The sequence below is a fragment of the Onychostoma macrolepis genome, chromosome 07 (assembly GCF_012432095.1).
Source record: "Onychostoma macrolepis isolate SWU-2019 chromosome 07, ASM1243209v1, whole genome shotgun sequence".
Taxonomy (NCBI): Eukaryota; Metazoa; Chordata; class Actinopteri; order Cypriniformes; family Cyprinidae; genus Onychostoma; species Onychostoma macrolepis.
Genome location: NC_081161.1, coordinates 24,207,975 through 24,228,299, shown reverse-complemented (window position 1 = coordinate 24,228,299; position 20,325 = coordinate 24,207,975). Strand labels below are relative to the sequence as shown.

Here is a 20,325-nt window from a genome sequence, read left to right as displayed (position 1 = left end):
TTTATTTAAAATAGTGAGGTCAGTATTTATTAAATCTTTTAAGTTACATTATATTATATATATATAAAATCTAAAAATTCAAAATACTTAAATGCTTCCAAGACCAGTGTCGAAGAAACGGTTTAAAAAAAAAAAAGTGTCGAGGAAATCAATTACATCTCAGTTCCCATCTTGTAATGACCTGCGCTGTGTGTCTAAGGTCGTCATAAAAAAAGTCTGTAGTGCTAAATCTTTACATCTACAAAGGATCCAATTGTCATCCTGGCATTTCCTGGTTTGGTTATAAAATGCATAATCACAATTCATTATGGGTTAATGCTAGCTTATGTGTTCACAATCTTGAGGATTATTGAGACTATTTACATCAATATGAGAAGGACAAGGTTTGGATAAATTAACATCTGCTAAGGTTTTGAGCTTATAGCATTGTGGCTGTAAAAGACTGCAGGAGCAAGTGATCATTATATTTGCAGTTAATCAAAAGGTGAAATCTTGTCTTTATGTCCTGAAATCAACATTGTAGAACAAATCAAATAAAACCACTGAAGTATGTGCACATGCATGTGTGGATATTTTAGAAGCTAGTGGAAACAATAAGGTGATGTAAAAGCAGATAAAAAGCCAATGTTATACTCATTTTAATTTTGTAAGTGCTGCAATGAGACACATCAGCCAAGCAAAAAGACACACACACACAAATTAGAGGCAAGTTTTCTAAAAACCACCGCAAAGAAACCGTGAGTGCAACATTCCAAACAGGTGAAAGTGAGATTTATTGAACCTGAAACTTTGTCCATCTTTGCTTTTTGTTTTACAAAAGAACAAAATGTCCAGCATATAGAGTCACACAATATATATTCTTAATAATGGAAAGGTCTCAGGTTATGCAACAGTTAGGTGTGAAGCCAAATGATAAAGTATTTTATAAACAAATGGTGGCTACTAACATTGGTTAGATCATATTAAATATTTCATAGTGCAGAGGTTAAGACTTCAACAGTTGAATGGCTCTACAGCAGAAAGCAGATACAAGCTGTTAAGCTCCAGTTTCAATCAGGCAATAAGCACTTATGGATGAAAGAACAGCCATCAGCTGACAGAAAGGAATGAATTGCGCTTGTTCAAACTGAGGTCTCCTGCTTTTGTGAAGAATAAATGGTCCCCAACTCCCCAAAAAAAAACCTGAAAAACGCTTACATTGGAATGAGAGTTCACCCTGTTTAGGTCTGCAATTCACTGCACAGAGGGTAACAGCACCACCTAAAAGCTCACATCACATGGATGCGTCACATGACCTACTCTTGGCTTGCTGACTGGTGGAGAGCAGGTGTTTTAGTAGCCATCAGCCTGGTTGGGAGGGTTGGTTGGTTATGTTTAGGAATGTTTGGGTTAAAATGTTTTGAATGTTCATCTGCAGAGTTCAGATATCACTTGTCCAGTCGGAGAAGCTGGTCCTTACCATTGACTGTGAGAGATTTGAGCTGACCGTCCTCCTCTACCTCCACTCTCTCTTGGCCGTTCTCTAAAATACTGTGATGACACAAACGTTAGCTGTAGAGTGAGCTGACATTAACTGTACATTTATTACCATAGATAGTACTTAAGGCTTAGTGAAATAAGCATCAGTTTATGAGCATATCGCATAGATATGTAGTGACTGAACAACTTTATGTAAAAGTGGTATTGCGTAATATGTTTGAAGTTGTGAATCACTATTCAAACAGTTAGAGGCCGTTACAGAATGTTCTTCGGTACCGTTTGGTGGTGATCCTCTTTCCATTGATGAATTTGGTGGATGTAGAGACAGAGCGGAAGTTTCCCATTCCACCACCTCCACCCCCCCCAAATGAGGAGGAGGAAAATGAGGTGAAGCCACCCCCACCCATTGGGCCAAACGGGGTGAAACCTACAGAATTGACAATGATGATGATGATGATGTTTAAATAAACAAGTATGATTTTTCAGTAGCTACACACATTAACAAACCTGCGTCAAACCCAGAAAAGGGGGAACCGAATGGAGAAAACCCAGGAAAGAATGAACCTGTCGTCCTGCTCCTGCTCACACCCCTGTGACGCCGCCCACCAAAGAAATCTTCAAAGGGGTCATCAGCTAAATCAAAAGAAAAAGGAGCTTAGTGAAAAACAATGTCATGGCTGTATATGTTAGAATAAAGTGGTTCCACAAGTACAATTTATCTACTACTGAACAATAGGATTTACATGCTTGACAGACAGACCACTGAAACATTGACCAACAGCATGATATTGCATTACAGAACTAAAGAAAGCATTTACAGCATCTAAACATGGACATAGGTGACAAGGGGGAAACTGCCATCTTTTCTGAATGCCATCTTCCATTAAAAACAAGACATAAAAACTGTCAAGAAAATGAACTCTGGATATGAAGTCCAAGGGTGACATAAAAAGTTTTAATTACTTAAAAGTATTGAAAATCATAATTAAATGCAAATTATAATGATATCATGAATAAATTAATATCAAAACCACTCCAGATTTTTTTTAAATGTTTGAAAACAAGCAGCATTGTCAATTACAACGGAAATACCAGAGGAAATATCCTAGTCAATATGGAAGACCTTAGAATACCGTATTGGACAATAGGGGACCTTTCAAATCAAAAAGGTCGAAAACCACTGGCTTGGCTAAAAAAAGGTCACCAGTTTGATCTATCTGCTTGTATCCTAGTCACAAAAAAACATCCATTGGCCAACTCTAGCATTTTGCCACTCAGAGTAAGGTTAAACTTGACAGCTGGCTGTCAAACAACTACACAATACATGCGTTATAAGAGAGAGAATCGCCCTGGAGCTGCGTGCATTGCTCGTGTCTCATCGATCCTTTCATGCAGAGATCAAACCCACAAGTTTTCCATTTCGGGCTTTTAATAAATTTGCACATTTTATTTTTTCCTTCTTGGTTCATGGAAATACTAGGTTGATGGGGGCTACACAGGTCTATTTTTATTCATCCACATAATTTCAGGACCAGTGTTGCAATGTAGCATTATGCCTGCTGAAACAAGTCTAGATCAATGCTTCTCCATTTTCAGGCACTCAGCACCTTCATATGAACTTTTGAATCTCCTTCAAGCAGTTTGATTTGGCAGGCAGAACCACGCCTGATATCTTCACAAACACACACACACACACACACACACACACACACACAGTGACTGTTATTCTAACCCACCCCCAACCTTGTCATGGCTACATAAAGACAAATAAACATCAATGACCTTCTATCGTCAAGGATGGTCCTCCTGAAACATTCCAATTTGAAACAATTCTCAGAACGTTGACATATTGCTCACAGAAAAACATACATGGGCACACATACATGTTGAACACATACACTCATTTTCTCGCTCTGTAGTGGCCTAGAGCTATTAGCCGTTCCCTTTCTCTTGCTGCTCTTTTATTCGGAAGCTATTTCTGAGAACATTCCTAGTGGATGATGCACAGTCTCTTCTCGTCCCACTTGCTGGTCTGAGCGCCCTCGCCATATTTAGAGTGCCTGTATGTTTCACACACATGCCGTTCAGCCATTTGTTTCCAGCAGTTAGAGTCATTGGGCATGGGCCAGCACTTTAGTGTTTAACAGATGACCAATGTGTTATGTATGATCAGCTCTACACCACTATTTTCAACAGTTAATGAATTCTTATATCAGCTTTCATGCTTTTAAGAGCTTATTCAACAACATATCAAATTAGGTTCACCCAAAAATGAATATTCAGTCATTGTTTACACTGCCTTTTGTTATTTTATCTGTGGAAAGATTTTTTTTTTTTTTTTAAATCTTCACATACTCCTCCCCCACCACCACCACAATTATGGCAATTTATAGTGACTGCAGACTGTCAAGCTCTAAAAAGACATTTATATTAAGCCATTATTCATGGATAATCCTCAGAAGACTTGGAATGTAGCACACAAGTCATATGGACTACTTTCATAGTGCTTTTATGTCCTTGACATCCTGTGATTATCTGTCGTATAGTCGTAATAATTCTATACAGGTGTAAAATTATTGAATGCATACATACTGACATATAAAAGGTAAAACTGCCCTTTCAGTAAAGTATGAAAAAAGTTCCCATAATACACACCCAAGTCAAGAGCACATTTTTAGTGAACAATATAATTATGGTAGATTAACAGAAAGCTAATCATCTAATGAACCCAAGCTCCAATAATTTCATGCAAAACCTAATAATAACTCAAACCACATCATTACTGTCACAGAGACACTGTGAGAGATTAAATGACCTTCATTTCCTCTCTTTGGGAATTTTGTTCTAATTTTTAACAATCCTGTTTTCAATGACAAAAACCTTTATTCAGAAATGATGCAGGTTAAACATATTTTTGCTATCAAAACACTCTTCTTTTTCTATTCCATTTCTATTCCGTATTTTTTATTTAATCAGTTTAACTTATTCATGTACCTACCAAAGAAATCTGCAAATGGATCTCGGCCTCCAAAGAATTCCCTGAAGACATCATCTGGATTTCGGAATGTGAATCCGCCCATGAAACCCTCATCATAATGGCCTCCTTTTTCCAACAAGTAATAATTAGAGGAAAACCACATTTTTAAAAAACAGGTAAATGTGTAAACAGATAACATAAATCAGGAATAACTTTACTTACCTCTATGAGATAGGCCTTCTTTACCATATTTATCATACTGTCTCCGTTTGTTTTCTGTATGAAAGAAAAATGCTGCTTTTAGTTTCACTCAAAACAGACACAGATTAATGTTTTATATTAATTACACACTATTATTTGTAGCATTTAACTTAATTATTAAAAAAAAAAAACAAAAACAACAGGCTACTCATACACACAAGCCATTAGAGACACATCAACATCAGGGACAAATGTAACTGGCCATTTTTTAACAGAAATTTTGGTTTGTAAAGATGCAATCCTCACTGTGACTTCTGCACCAAATTCCATCCTATTCTGAGGAAATGCACTATACCTCAATATGTTTAAAACATCCATGAATTAAGATTTTCAACTACTGACAGCCTTATGAGACTGATCATAGATCTTTCTGGGTACAGCTCTGTATGCTTTATGCTGTTTTTACCTGCATAAAGTAGATATCTCATGGCATGGGACATTCATTCCACAACAATTATTTAATATAAGTAGTTAGTGTTGTAATTTAAAATATATTAATTCTCAAAAATTTATAAAATATAAATAGTAGTACCATCTGACAGGACTTCATATGCCTCCGAGATCTCTTTGAACATTTTATCTGCCTGTTCTTTGTTGTTTGGGTTTTTGTCTGGATGCCACTTCAGTGCTTTTTTTCTGTACCTGTAAAACACACACACCCAAACCCTCATTAAAACAGGATTTCTTAAGTGTGGAAAGACAACACAAAAGACAGGGCGTTCTTAGTATATCTGACAACATTCCTTCAAATTTAAAAGTACAGCAAATATGAGGGTCATTACATACAATAAGATACACGGTCAACTAAAATAAATATGAGCAATATCACACGAGCACCTGTGTGATATCGCTATATATCAGCATGGCTGTGATTCGGCCATAGGCATGATTTGTTATCTACCAACAGCCAACTTAACATTTGAATCCATGGCGGAAGGAAGTAGTTCTGCTTACAAAATGTTAAGACACTCCGTGGTCGTTTCTTATTTTTTCAAACTATTGTACAAAACTGCCTTGTACATGTATACAGCGATATCATATGACTACTCATGTGATATTGCTCATACATACATATACTGTACATATATATGAAGAGTTCAGATGCAAAACCTCTAAGTGTCATCTGAAATTTTCTTCTAAAATGAGCATTGTTGTCCTGTTTGTTCAGTTATTTCATTTTAAATGGCAATGAGAAGAACCTATTTATTTCCATTAAAGTGAAATTACTGAACCTACACATAGGAGTCTGATGTGTAGGTTCTGTGATGGAAATATTTTTACGTAATGCCTCAAAGGGTATGTTCAACATAGAAGGCTCAGAAAAGTGCAGACTAGATCAAAGATCATGTATCCAGTGATTAAAGAATCTATACTTACCCAAAAAGTGCTCAAAACAGTAGAACTGACAGTCATATGACAAACCAAATCATCAGATCAGTACAACCAATCACCAGTGAAGACTTGAGTGACATTGATTTTTACTCAACTACAAGGCATAAATGTACATGTATCTTTCTGTTCAGAGTCTCTCTTGGTTGTTGTGACCAGTGGGCTCCCGGCTGTGAATAAACTTTCATATCTGCAAAGAGCAACTTGGGAGTTGTGTCTGGTATATGCTGCACAGCTGAGGAATAGAAGTACTAAAGACCACCGCAGACAGTGATAATGTTGGAAGACTATAGATCCTCGGGCTGAGGTAACAGCGTACAGCTGAGAAGGGCAGTGAGAGTGTATAAATGCTAGAGACCTGTGTGCTCATGTGTAGAGGTAGTGATAGTAGCTTCTTGACAGGACGCTGTCACCATACTTTAGGGAAGTATTGGATTATATTGCAAGTATTCAAGAAATTAGCTCGAGATACTGTAGTTACTATATTAACAACTGTAGTTGTTTGAGTTGTCTGTGGTGAAGTCAGATTAGCATTGGAAATTTCCACGACAGTTCACATACGTAACACACAAGTAACGCAGTTAAATTAAATACTCGAGACCTGAGATATGCCTTCATCATAAATGTGCAGATTTTGCTAAAATAGCAAGTAACCTGTCTTAATGGCAGAAGAGTGGTATTTAGTGTAACAAAATATTTTACACATGTAAAGTATGGACTTAAACTGATTTTGTTATGGGTAAACATTTTCAGACATAAGGCCAGATTTACTAACAGCTTGCACCAGAGCAAACCATCTGTTGGCGTTAAAATTGTACTGTCAGGTTTTACTAAATATACGCAGTGAAGAATTATAATAATTAATAATAAATTTGTTACATTTATATTGCACTTTTCTAGGCACGCTTTACATACAAGGTGGAATCTCCTGAACCACCACCAGTGTGCATGATGCGACGGCAGCCATAGTGCGCCAGAACACCCACCACACACCAGCTTATTGGTGGAGAGGAGACAGAGTGATGAAGCCAATCAGTAGATATGGGGATAATTAGGAGGCCATGATGGTCAGAGGCCAATGGGCAAATTTGGGCAGGATGCCAGGATTACACCCTACTCTTTTTCGAAGGACATCCTGGGATTTTTAATGGCCACAGAGAGTCAGGACCTTGGTTTAACGTCTCATCCGAAGGACGGTGCTTTTTACAGTATAGTGTCCCCGTCACTATACTGGGGTGTTAGGACCCACCCTGTGGTCTGTGTGGGTCCTAACACAGACCACAGGGTGAGCACCCCCTGCTGGCCTCACTAACACCAGCTGAAAAGGCGCAGACGTAGTTATTTTTGCGCCTGACCTTATTGAATATGCATTTCTAGATATTTGTGCCATTATTTAATGCCAAAAAAAGAATGTCTTAAAGCAGGTGGTAATTTCCGCTGCTCTTGGTAGATGCCGGACGTTATAAAAATGAGATGTTGCGTCTGTGTTCTTTGTGCAATTATGGAATTGAACTCTAACACTAATTTGCCCCGTTTAGTAAATCTGGCCCATAATATGTGAATCAACAGTTCAAAGAGACTCATTTTTCATTGGAAAGTACTCCTCGGTCCTCATTCATGATGCTAACACATCACTGCATTACAAAGTCATGCACCTCTTGACAACTACTTTCAATACAGGTCATGCTGCACAATACTACTTCAGTAGGTGTAGCAACAGGTCAGCATCTCTACACACTAGGCCTGAGTCAGCGATACAAACCTAGCCAGCAGCACACAGCAGGGTCAATGGCCTAAACCAAACACTCCATACACTAGGGGATTTGTCTTTTGCACATCTTTTATTAGTGTTTGCCCTCCATAGCTCTGTGCTTTAGAAATTCCCCCCTTAACCATCAGCAAATTCAGTGACCTACAGAATCAGGATTCAATAGACATTTGCTTACCTGACAAACAAAAGGACAAAACACCCTTTCCAGGGAGGCAGTAGATGAATAAGGCATGGGGCACAAGAACCCAATGTGTCTAAACACCACTAAAAGCTGTATGCTCCCCGTCTACCCACAAACTCCATTCCCTTTCTCCTTGTTATTATAATGGAGGGCTGATGTTTTTTTCTTTTTAAACAGAGAACATCAGAAGCAAGGAATTGAGGCAAACACACATTAATAGAGACAAGCAGCAAAGAGCACATGGACAGTATCAACTAACCCCTGTGCTGCACGGTCACTGTTATCATTACTGCTCTACTATGTCCCGTGTATAAAAATAGATGCCCATGACAGGACACAGAGTACTTACGCTTTCTTTATATCGTCATGGGATGCATTTTTCGTTACACCCAGGATCTCGTAATAATCCCCCATGGCTCAGGTTTTGGGTTTCCACTCCTCTGGATGAGGATAGATTTTCAGCAGTGGCCCTGGAAAGAAAAAGAAGTGAGAGATCTAGTTGAAAAAGACGTAAAAGGGGATAATAAACAGAGGTGCGTTTTGGTAGTTATGTTGGTGGGTGGCTACTGTGACAGACAACCTCGAAACATCAACTCATCATGTGAAAGCATGGTTTCATTTCATACATAAAAGCATTTATCAGGAACTGGCTGATTCATGATTGTGTGTTATATAATGTTTCAGTTTGTTTTTGGGGAATATTGTACAATCTTCTTATCGACAATCCATCCTTTTCTGGTTCAAGCCAAATAAGATACAAAAATGGTAAATATACAAAATAAACAAACCATTTTCAAATCAGTTTATGGACGTCACACTATTTACTGTATACAACCTATAACACCTACAAGCCATTTTTAAAGCCAGTTTCTTTGAATCATCTCAGATTTTTTTGACATTTTGTGAAGAACAAAATGTCAACTGCTTCCAAACAATCAGGGACCAAATAGCCAGTTCCAGTAGCTTTCCAGCTGGATCTCATTGGTGTTATTTATATCTGCAGTGTCCTTCAGGACAGGCTCAGAGGTGATCATGGCACAGCACTGGTTTTCATATGCATTGTAATAGCTGGAATAAACTACACAACCTACAATCAATGCATTTAGCTAGTTCAGGCAATGTTTAGTCTCTAAGAAATATCTACTGTACAAATGGCACACACACACACAAATAAACGCTGATCACTAACTAACCACCATGACCATTTAAATTTGAAAATCTGCTCCTGCAAAAAAATAAATTAAATTAAAATACAAAATAGAATTGTTTTTAAATTATTATTATTATTATTTATGTGCTGATTTTAGGGTATAATCTGATCAATTCTGTGGAATGGATTTCAATTTGGAAACCTGTGTTAAGAAGAGCATGCTATTGGTAACTAAAAGCACAATTAAATTAGAAAAATTATATACTAAATGTACAGAACAAAAGCGTGGTACTGGTAGATATGTAGAATTTTGTCAGTGATTGATGGCCCAGTTTCTGCAGCAGATGCAAACTTCCTTTTCGCTGGGTAACAGGACATAATCTTAAAGGGGCCATCGGATGCCCATTTTCCAAGTTGATATGATTCTTTAGGGTCTTAATGAAAAGTCTATAACATACTTTGGTTAAAGTTTCTCAATGGTAGTGTAAAACAAAACCCTTTTTACCTTGTCAAAATCAGCTCTACAGACATCAATCCATTCTGTTGCATGTTGCTTTAAATGCTAATGAGCTCTGCTCACCCCGCCCCTCTCTTCCTTGGGGTGACGAGCCATGCTCTTAGAGACTGTTTACTTTAGCCGCAAAACTTGCTAACTAGCACATTATTAGGAAAGGCAATTGCAAAGATTCATAAAAATCCCCTTATACTAGGGAATGATGTGACCCTTCGGCGGCAATGCACGCATAGTCCCTCACTTTGTCAGAAATTGTATATATCTTGTCAGTAAATTTTGAACCACTCTTTATTTAGCTCACTATGAGTACCCCAGCAGTCAAGGACAGCCGGAAAAGAGAGAGAGTGGACAATCGCCAATAAAGAAAAAATTCAAAGATTCCACCATCTCCAGAGAGGATCTCCATGCTGCTATGGCTAACGGTATCAAGCTTGCGCTTAAAGAGCAATAAAGTACTCTCGATTCGGTAATGGCTTCGACAAGGGCGGTGCCATTAATCGAAATCGAACCGCAATCGCGATTTGAGATGTTGTGATTTTACTAATCGCAAAGCCTGCGATGTGGATGCAATATTCTCTGTTCCAGATCAAACGCAAATGCATGACTGCCAGCCTTGAGTGGCAAAAAAATAAAAATAAAAATAAAAATAGAAAGCTTGCGCGAGTAGGATTATGGCATCTACAAGGTCAGATCAATAGTCAGGCAAAGTAATACTAAAGAAAATTTTATGTAATATGAGATTACTTCGGCTTCGAAATGACAGACACCGAACAAAAAAGGTTAATTTGAATTTTTATTAGTACATGAACTTATCTTACACATTTCAAATTAGAATCTGTTGGGGAGATAAAATAAGTGTATAATGCATGTTCGCTATTCCCAATTCAGAAGACCGTACACACAGCCTGCGTATCTGAATGTTTCTCATACTCGCTCCTCTCTGGCCCATACTGCGCGTATCCCGCGTCTCACGGACGAGCCGTTTACACTTGCCGCACACACGCAGCGTGTTTCGTAATGCTCGTTTATACTCCGCCCGGCTCCGCACGAGAGCAGCTGGCAATATGGACGAGGCTTGACTCACGTGCTCAACCTGTGTCAACTCGCGCCTGGCTCCGCGTTTGAAACAAATGTAAATTCAGTCTAACTGCTTTGCTAATTTCACTTGGATGAAATGAAACATTCAGCACATTTTCCACTTGTTCTTAAAATCCCAAATACTTAAAAATGAATAAATCAGCCTATGTAACCTATGTAATACTTGAATAATTGACTAAAGTAATACAGTTCTTTATTTACACAAAATAAACAAATCTTTCTGGTGAAATTCAGTAATTAAGTAAATTATGTAAAAGTAGTAGTAGTTTTGTAATATCATATCGTTTTATAGCGATATTTATAAGGTGTGTGCGCTTAAACGTTTTTTAAAGACATTTCTTCCACTCGCGAGGCGGACCAGACGAGGACGTTTCTTTTTAAAAGGGAAACGCCGAAAGTTAAATGTTTTATCTAATTTATATGTAGTATTTCACAACATCATATTGATTTATGGCGATATTTGTGTGATGTGCACTCCTAAACTTTTTCTCAGAGCGATATTTTCCTTCACTCATGATGCGGAGAAGACGGGGAAATTGGTTTTATCAAGGAAAACACCGAAAGTAATTTACATTTTGTATTTTATAAAATAATATTACTTTATGACCATATTTTGATGCTGTGCGCGCCTAAACGAGCCTAAACGTTTCTCACAGATGCATTTGAATGGCTATGTATTGACACGGACGTCACTTTTAACAGGGGAAACATAAGTAGTAAGTGATTTACCTCATTTAAAATTTGTGTTTTATTACATCACATATTGATTAATAGCGATATTTATGTGTTGTGCGCTCTAAACCTTTCTCAGAGAGACATTTTCTTTCACTGGAGATGCGGAGCAGAGAGGGAAGTTGGTCTTCTCAAGGAAAACACTGAGTGAGTTAAATTGTTCGTCAGTCAAAGTGATTTTGTGCCCTCACAAGTCTTGAAATATGGCACATGAGTCACATGAACTACTTTAGACACTTTATTATCTTTTTTTTAAAGCACGAGCGTGTTTTGTGTTGAGCAAATGTGAATCGTATAGGTTTGGAATTACAATTTTATGTTAACTGTTCCTTTAATATTGTTACAGATGGTTCATGCTGGCTTAACAGAAAAATCGAAAGGAGATGATGTGCTTGAAGAGTATGAAGCCACCAGTACATTAAGTGGGATGAGAAGAGCTTTGTTAGGACACATACCAGAGACATGGGTAAGCCACAAGTGCATATTTTAAGATTATTGATTGTCATGCTTAATTTTTTGATTATTAAACAATAATAATAAAGAGTCTGATCTCCTTCTAAAAATGTTTCTTAAAAAATGCATCAAATGTAAGTTTTTGGTATGCTTGCATTATTTATTTTATGTGCTGTCCCATTTATGTGCATTCATTTTGGTAGGAGTCCAACCATAAGTGAACAGTAAATGTTTACTTATACTCATGCCTTTCCACAGATGCCATGTATGACAGTTTCTTCTGTTGATTATTCAAAATATCTATTTTTTTGTGTTCCTCAGAAGACAGAAGGTCCTACAGGTGTGGAACCACATGAGTATAAACAAATGACAGAATTTTCAATTTTGGGTTAACTATTCTTATATTGTAAGTGATACTTGTCTCTTGACATTTCACCTGATAAATGGATGTGAAATAATCCTTTTTGTTTTTTTGTGATGCTGCAAGTGGGAGTTGGGTATCTTGCCTGGCTGAAAACTGCAGAGAAACACATCTCGTCTTGCTGAAAACTAAAACTAAAAATTGGTCCGCTGGTGTATGAGATTCGAGGCTAAACATAATTTTTTTAAATAATCAAATTCAAAATTTTAAAAACCTTACAAAAATATTGGTTAAAATGCATCAATCGCACATGGCTTTGCATGTTAAATGATTTATAAGGTGGTGCAAACATTTTTCAGTGTTTGCACTGCAGGACCTATTTTATTATCGACCATTTGATAAGCAGTATTCTTACAATTCTGATGACCGAAATGGATATATTGTGCCTTCTTGTCACTTATTCTAAAAGTGAACTGTCATGTTGTGAAATGTTGACATGTTAATAAACAACTGCTTTGAGAGCTGCAGTGTAATTGTGATTATTATTTTTTTTTTTTAAGTAAAATCTGCTTACCTGTGACAAAATGTGATTATTTTTTTAAATTTAAAAGGTTTAACTTTCTATCTTAAAGGTGTTAAATTGTAACTCTTTACACTGGTGTTAAGGAAAAATCAACACTCTGTGGTGTGGACCAGAGTTGTTTTTTAACTCTATACCGTGTAAATATGACTCATTCATAGAGTTAAACAAGTAGCTCTATGAAGAGTGTTAATGTAACTCTGAAAAGATTGGGACAATATGTACACTTTTTTGGAGTTGATTTTAACTCTGTTAGAGTTGAATTAACACTCATAATTTTGCTGTGTATGATAACCAGGGACTCACTTCAAGAACTAAGTTTTGTTTACCAGCATCATCAAATTTAGTCTTTTTTCAGTTATGTTCTGCTCTCAAGGCCTATGGAGTTCCCTGGGCATCCCCTACTTCCTCTCATCCTATATGAGATTGGATCGCAACACCCTCTGGTTGGCCATCTGTTTCTTTAATATATAGTAATCTTAATGATCACACTGCAAAGTCTCTTTCTATTAATTCTATCTGGAATCGTGAATTAACAGATTTTGATTTATCGGTCAACTGGAAGAGGGTCTAAAAACTTGGCTCATCCATTTCAAAGTCATCCATAGAGCATACATAACTCCTTACAAGAGGTTTAAAATGAAACTGCAATCGACCTATAACTTTCATATCTGTAAAACTGTATCAGCAGGTACTTTTGTCCACATGTTTTGGGAATGTCCAATTGTTGTCAATCTATGGACTCATGTGAATTCTGTTTTGTCCTTTTTACTACAAAATTGAAATTGTTGATGGTGTGTCTGTTGCTCCCCCCTCCCTGTTGTTTGTTTGAATGTATGTTTTGCTGATTTAAAGAAAATAAAAAGTTGATCACAAAAAAAAAAAAATCCCCTTATACTCACTTCTGCTGTAAGTGAAGCTGGATCACGAATGATTTGTGCGAACAAACGCATTTAGGTAGATCGGGGTGCATTCCCTTCACAAACAAAAGTAATCCACTGCATCTTCAGCAGCTCATATGTCAGGAGTAAATGACAACTGCTGTTCATTATTACATCCAACAACAAAACACCTCAATCGCTATGGAGACATTCTTGTCTACTCCTGCTCCAGTGTCGAAACAATGGCGGTTGGACTGTTACAGCTCACTCAGGGCGGGTCTTAGGTAAAAAGCTAGTGTCAATCAACTATTGTGGGAGTGGCCTTCGTCCGTGTGACGTCACACAGACAAGAAGCTGAGAATGGCCTGATTTGAAAAAGGGGATATTGTTTTTAGGGATTAAATAAAAACCACTGGGTGGATTTTTGTCATTATAGGGCAGATGTGTACACACACTGCTAACACACATTTATGTTCAAACAACATGTAAAAGTGAATTTAGCATCTGATGTGATGACCCCTTTAATAGGCCTACTCACAATACACCCCCACTATTTAATCTGATCTCTTTAACCACCACTAGATCATTAAATGCTTTTCTTTTAAACCACACCTTCTGCCCCACAGCCAACATTCCTGGCTCACAGCTCCAGTCAATCTGGTTAACCTTTTTGAGACAGCCTCTTCATGGAAAACACACTTTTAAGCAACAGTCCTCCTTCATCATCATCATCATCATCATCTTTCCTCTGTCCTATCTTCTTCCAAATCTCTTTTGAACATTCTTTAGCTACTTGTCATGAAACAGCAGTCAGGTCAAGCTCACAAATGTGTGAACAGATGTGAAATGGCTGTTGAATTCTCTGGAGCTTGTTTTCTGGCTTCTCATAGTGGCACTAAAAGGAGGCTGTCAATTCAGCTCACAGCAGATTACTTGACTGCAATAACTTGCGCCAAATCTGACCACTGCTCAGCCAGTTTTGTTAGCGGAAACTGGTTCAATGGTTTAAAAGGCTAAATAAAGAAGTACACAACAGGAAGAGTCATAAACAAGCCAGTATGATAGGATCGGGATGTTTACAGAGATGCTTGGAGGCAAGATCAGATCAGCAGAATAAATAGCTGGATTTGTTGGCCAGGTGTTGCCATTATAATTACAATACAATCTAATGTGGCCATTTGCTTTCTTTTATTTTTCCTTCTATGAGAACTCAGGAAGAGAGACTATTTGACAGAGCATGTGTTTGTCAATGTGACTAACAGTTGAAGCACTGCTACCTAGGACAATGGAAATCATCATTTGGCAAAGGTTTGACAGACTGAACCAGAGGACAGCTTGATGCACTGCTTTGGTGTTTGAGGTTTATGGCCAAATGATTCAAGTTTCTGACTATGTTACTATTAGAAAACGTTTTTTAAAAAAAACGATGTTTCTCTTTCTATCTTTGAACAAGTACAGTGACATTCATTGTGGTCATTTATAGAACAAAGACACACTTCCTTATAGTAGCTGCCTAGTAACCAAAGACTTTTTGCAAGAGCAACGTGTTTGTACAAAAGAGAAACACAAATAAATGTGACAGTATGTACCTCCTGTAAATTCTTTACATGACTATATAGTGCCAGACCATTAAAACCTGTTTTAAGTACTATGCAATGACTGTATGCACTAAAACCAATGTGTTTACTATAATAACAATGATATAAAATAAATATTTTGTGTCAGTCACATCAAGCAGCATAATTAAGTATTTTTTACAGCTAAAATAACTAGAAGTGGTTGACTTGAAGCCTTAAACAAAAAGTTTCAAATAAATTGTGCCTCCTCTTACGTTGAAATCAAGGTGGATAGTGTTACAGCTGTAAACAGAGTGAAATGTACACTGGTGGTACCACCTCAAAGGCAAAACCTACACTGGGCACCTTTGAAAGCATTGATCTCTCTGAGACACATCGACAAAGCACAGAGAACTAAAGTGACTTTTTGTTGGTTTACTTGATAATGAAGGCCATCCCATCTTACGCCATTGATAAACTGACTTATGCTACCCCAGTTATCTATTTTACCCCCTGATTAAGGTGAAACGAATTGAACACCTTTTCTTCAACTTTAATTTTAAAAAGGTAGTATATCATTTTGAGTACTCTCTAAAAAATGCTGGGTTAAATACAACCCAGTGCTGGGTAAAATATGGACAAACCCAATCGCTGGGTTTGTCCATAATTATACCCAGAACTGGGTTGTATTTGGCCCAGCATTTTTTAGAGTGTAAAGCCATGCTAAACTAGCTACTGTCCTTAATGGACAACACTACACTCTACTGAAATGTAAGAATTATGTATTTAGCCATCAACTGTGGATCTCATAATAAATTAAACTGAGACCTTATTAACCACGCCTAAATATGAAAAGGTGTTAGTTTGAAATTGCAGACCAAAACCTTAAAGACAACAGACCATAGTTCACAACATGTGACCCTGGACCACAAAATTAGTCAGAAGTAGCACGGGTATATTTGTAGCAATAGCCAAAAATACTGGTCAAAATTACCAATTTTTCTTTCATGCCAAAAATCATTAGGATATTAAGTAAAGATCATGTTCCATTAAGATATTTTGTAAATTTCCTACCATAAATATATCAAAACTTACTTTCTGATTAGTAATATGCGTTGCTAAGGACTTAATTTGGACAACTTTACAAGCGATTTTCTCAATATTTAGATTTTTTTGCACCCTCAGATTCCAGATTTTCAAATAGTTGTATCTCGGCCAAATATTGTCCGATCCTAACATCAATGGAAAGCTTATTTATTCAGCTCTCAGATTATGTATAAATCTGGTCGTGTGGTCCACTGTCACAAATACTCAATGTATTTAATTTAAAGAAACACATCAAGCTCATTGTCATTCTTTCAATACAAGTATAATATATCTGTTATCGCAGATGAGCTTAAGAAAGAGAAACACTAGTACTTCCTACTAAAAGTGAAAACCGAGGGGAAGACTTCAGGTACTTTCCGCGAAACACAGGTGTCCAATCTTCAGATCATTTTCTAGATTTTTCTCAGTCCTTATGTTGCTCTACATTGAAGGGCAATGTGATCTCTTTAAATCTGTGCATAATTTCTATAAACACCAACAGAACTAATTGTGGAAACAATCGCCATCACGTCTCAGGTTCATATGACATTTGATTGACACAAGACTACAGGCGTGACTCTGACAAGACGCAGAAACTTCTAGAAATTCAAGCCAGTTTCACATGCATGCGTCAATTTACACACATAAATAAAAGAAACTATTTGACAATTGCATGTAACACTGATAATTTTCCATCCCATTTTCGCTGTTATTGAACTTCTAGGCAAGCGCGCCAAGGATGCTGTCTGGGTAGGTAGCCGACTAGGTTTTGAGACACAGACTGTACATTTTTTTCATCTCCTTTTCATAGCAAACCGAAAAACCTTTAACCAACTGTAAACTCACCAACCTTATGTAACGGAGACAAGTGTCCTTATCCCGCTGCTTTATTCGGACCTCCGCTATATCCCAAAGATGAGGTCGAGTTTCTTTATTTGTAATACTACCCCTGAAGGGATTCTTCTGTTTGGTCCGAAGTCTGTCCGTGTATAAAACAGGCTGAGGTGATCACAACAAGCTCCCTGTGTGACTCTTTTTGGGATGTCGCTAGTGTTCTCCAGCACTCCGCCGACCTCTATAAAGCGACATGATTCTAGTGCAGTTTCGTCACTTCCTGTTACCCAAACAGCTGAAGGAGATTGCTCAGTAAGTGCTATGTCTTAGCTAAAGGTTTTGTAACATGGGGAAAAGACTTCTTGGGGGAAACGGATTCATTTTATATACGTTTCAGCAGATCTGTCCATTAAGCTAGAAAGAAGGCAAATATTTACATAATCCATCAATGAAAATAGTGAATAGTGAAAATAGTGGGTTTTTTTTGTAAAACTAATGTCTATCTACATATAATCAGATGACACAAGTTGAGGTTAGTGAAGATGCTCTTGAGGTCCTGTGAAGTGGAAAGTGAAAGTGCAGCTTCACCTTTACAGGTGGAGGAAAGGGTGAGGTCACGAGTGGTGTGATCTGTGACTTCTGCGCTCTCTCTCTCTCTCTCTCTCTCTCTCTCTCTGGGCGTGTGTCTCAATGCCCAGTCAGTCACCAGATCTCCATGTTTCTAGAACAAGTCCATATGAGCTTTTTGTGCTTACCATGCAAATTATTTAGTGACTGCAATGTGTATTTAACCACTCCTTCAAATGCAATTTTAGTTTTTCCCAGAATTATGGGCTATTATAGGCACAGGCAGATATGTTTGTGTTCCCTTCATAATTCAACCAAATGATTGCATCTTAGTAGGCAGGTTGAAGATAAGGAATAAGGATGATTATTCATTATTAATGTTCAACTCCAGTTTTTTTTTTTTTTTTGCCAAAGAATGTTCCAAAATGCTTGTTCTGTAATTTGATTTAGGACATGATTCAGACATTTTGGCAGGAAGCACATACATGGCATCCGCTCTCCCTGAGTTTACCCATGTTATAACTGGCTGAGACAGACAGATTTCTCAAGCTGCATAGGAATCTCCAGAAGTGAATAAAACATTCATAAAAGTATTCAACCATAGTGGCAGTGTAATGTAGGCACGTGCCCCTGCATCATGTCATATTTCTCATTTAACAGATATTGGGAGACCTGGGGCCTCATTTATAAAATGTTGCGCAGAAACCATCCTAAATTTGATCTTACGATCATTTCTCAAATATGCGTACGTTTGATTCATAGAATGAACGTACGAACAGAAAACACGCGTACGCGTCTCTTTCAGATGTGAAATCTATGAATCGCAAATGATCTTCAACTTGCGCGCAATTGAATGGTTTCAGCTCTCTGCCTTGTAAACGACTCCTAACTAATATCATTAACATATAAAATATTACCAATCATCATAATTTATAACAGCGAGCTACAAGAACAGCTTACATTTTAAAAAACCTGCAATACTCCGAAAATAAAAAAGTGCGTACGTCTGCTCGGACCCTGACTTGATGCTAAGTACTTTTCCACGTCAAAGACCGTCTTTATAAATATGAGCGCTGGCGTGGATTTAAGCGCACACACTCTAAGATCGAATATGAGGCCCATTGTTATTACTGAATATGTGAAAAGAGAGTAAAAATCTTGTACAAATACTGCGTGAACATTAAAAGATTTAGACATATAGATATTTAAGGCCTGGTTTCACAGACATGGCTTAGACTAAACCAGGATTAGACAATAGTTAAATTAGGACATTTTAAGTAATTTTTATAAACGTGCCTTAGAAAAAATAAAACATTACTGGTGTGCATTTTGAGACAAAATAAAGGCACTGATATATTTTAAGATCAGTCAGAGCAAGTTTCTTTCTGTTGAAACAGCTCAGATTTAGATTTTAGTCTGGGATTAGGTTTAAACCTTGTCTGTGAAACCAGGGGCCTGTACCATGAAGCCGGTTTAGCTGGCTAGCCAGGTAAGTTTCAGTTTAGTTTGCGCCAACTCTGGGTATTAGGTACCATGAAAGTGGTTTGGCTTTTAGCAGTGTTCATCGCCATAGTAACTTACGCTCCACAGCTAACCTGCTCCGGGGCAGGTTATGTTCTGGTTTAGAGATCTCAAACCAAAATTTTACCAATCGGCTTCAAGCAAAGTGACACATGCCTGACGCAATAAAGCCAGTCCAGTTTCTCTTACTCTAAATTAAAGGACGCTACATAGTAAACATTTTTAAATATAAAATCATCTTATTTTTTTATAATTTTATCTTATTTATATAATTATTATACCCTTAATCCATTACACAAGCCAGTTTAGTTTAATAGTAATTATTAAGCTTTTCTTTAAAATCAGTGTAAACATAGATAATATGCAATATAAATAAGTTTTAGAATCAATAGCTTTCAACATGACTACATATGAGCTTAGATTAAGTGTTTTTATACCTATAAATATTATCAACTCTATAAACTAACTTTACAACATTTACTTGCACTTATATGGTAAGATGTTTTCTTTAAGTTTTCCTCTTTCATGGATAGATCGTTTCATGATCGTGCTGTGTAAATGTTTAAATTCTTCATATTGTTCAATCTTTTAATCTTAGCACTGACTCTCTCACAAGAAGTGAATCATAGTTTTAAGGCATGTGATTGGCTGCTCATTACTGATGTCACACTTTCATGTGCACACGCTCCATTAACTCAGGATCAAGCCTGAGTTGACAGAGAAAGTTGATGATCAGCTTCATGGTACCAACAAAGCCGGATTGGACTGGTTTGGTTTTGTCAACTCAAAACTAATCCTGTAACCCTGAGTTTGTTCAGCCACCATCATGGTACAGGCCCCAGGGGCCTGTACCATGATGGTAGATGAACAAATGTGAAACAAACTTCAAAACTTCATTTTTGATTAGTAATATGCATTGCTAAGAACTTTATTT

General features: G+C 37.3%; 1 protein-coding gene and 1 long non-coding RNA gene across 6 annotated transcripts in view; one reads left to right on the top strand and one right to left on the bottom strand.

Annotated features, from left to right (window-relative positions):
- dnajb6b (DnaJ heat shock protein family (Hsp40) member B6b) overlaps positions 1-17,623 on the bottom strand; it is a 29,327-nt gene extending 11,704 nt beyond the window's left edge. Inside the window, exons 1-9 of one of the 5 annotated variants that reach the window (XM_058781555.1) lie at positions 17,320-17,612; positions 8,408-8,528; positions 5,250-5,359; positions 4,679-4,732; positions 4,478-4,582; positions 1,987-2,112; positions 1,756-1,906; positions 1,460-1,530; positions 756-1,347 (exon numbers count right to left, since the gene is read on the bottom strand). In XM_058781555.1, the coding sequence (XP_058637538.1) occupies positions 1,343-1,347; positions 1,460-1,530; positions 1,756-1,906; positions 1,987-2,112; positions 4,478-4,582; positions 4,679-4,732; positions 5,250-5,359; positions 8,408-8,472 (687 nt within the window). In that variant the 5' untranslated portion in view covers positions 8,473-8,528; positions 17,320-17,612 and the 3' untranslated portion in view covers positions 756-1,342. Of the gene's footprint in view, positions 1-755; positions 1,531-1,755; positions 1,907-1,986; positions 2,113-4,477; positions 4,583-4,678; positions 4,733-5,249; positions 5,360-8,407; positions 8,529-17,315 lie in introns of those variants that run through there. The other 4 variants (XM_058781552.1, XM_058781551.1, XM_058781553.1 and 1 more) reach the window with 4 other exon arrangements.
- On the top strand, positions 11,130-12,024 carry LOC131543786 (uncharacterized). Its single transcript, XR_009271982.1, has 4 exons — positions 11,130-11,383; positions 11,477-11,536; positions 11,632-11,699; positions 11,899-12,024. It is a non-coding gene; the product is annotated as an uncharacterized LOC131543786 (long non-coding RNA).
- Positions 17,624-20,325: the final 2,702 nt, after the last annotated feature.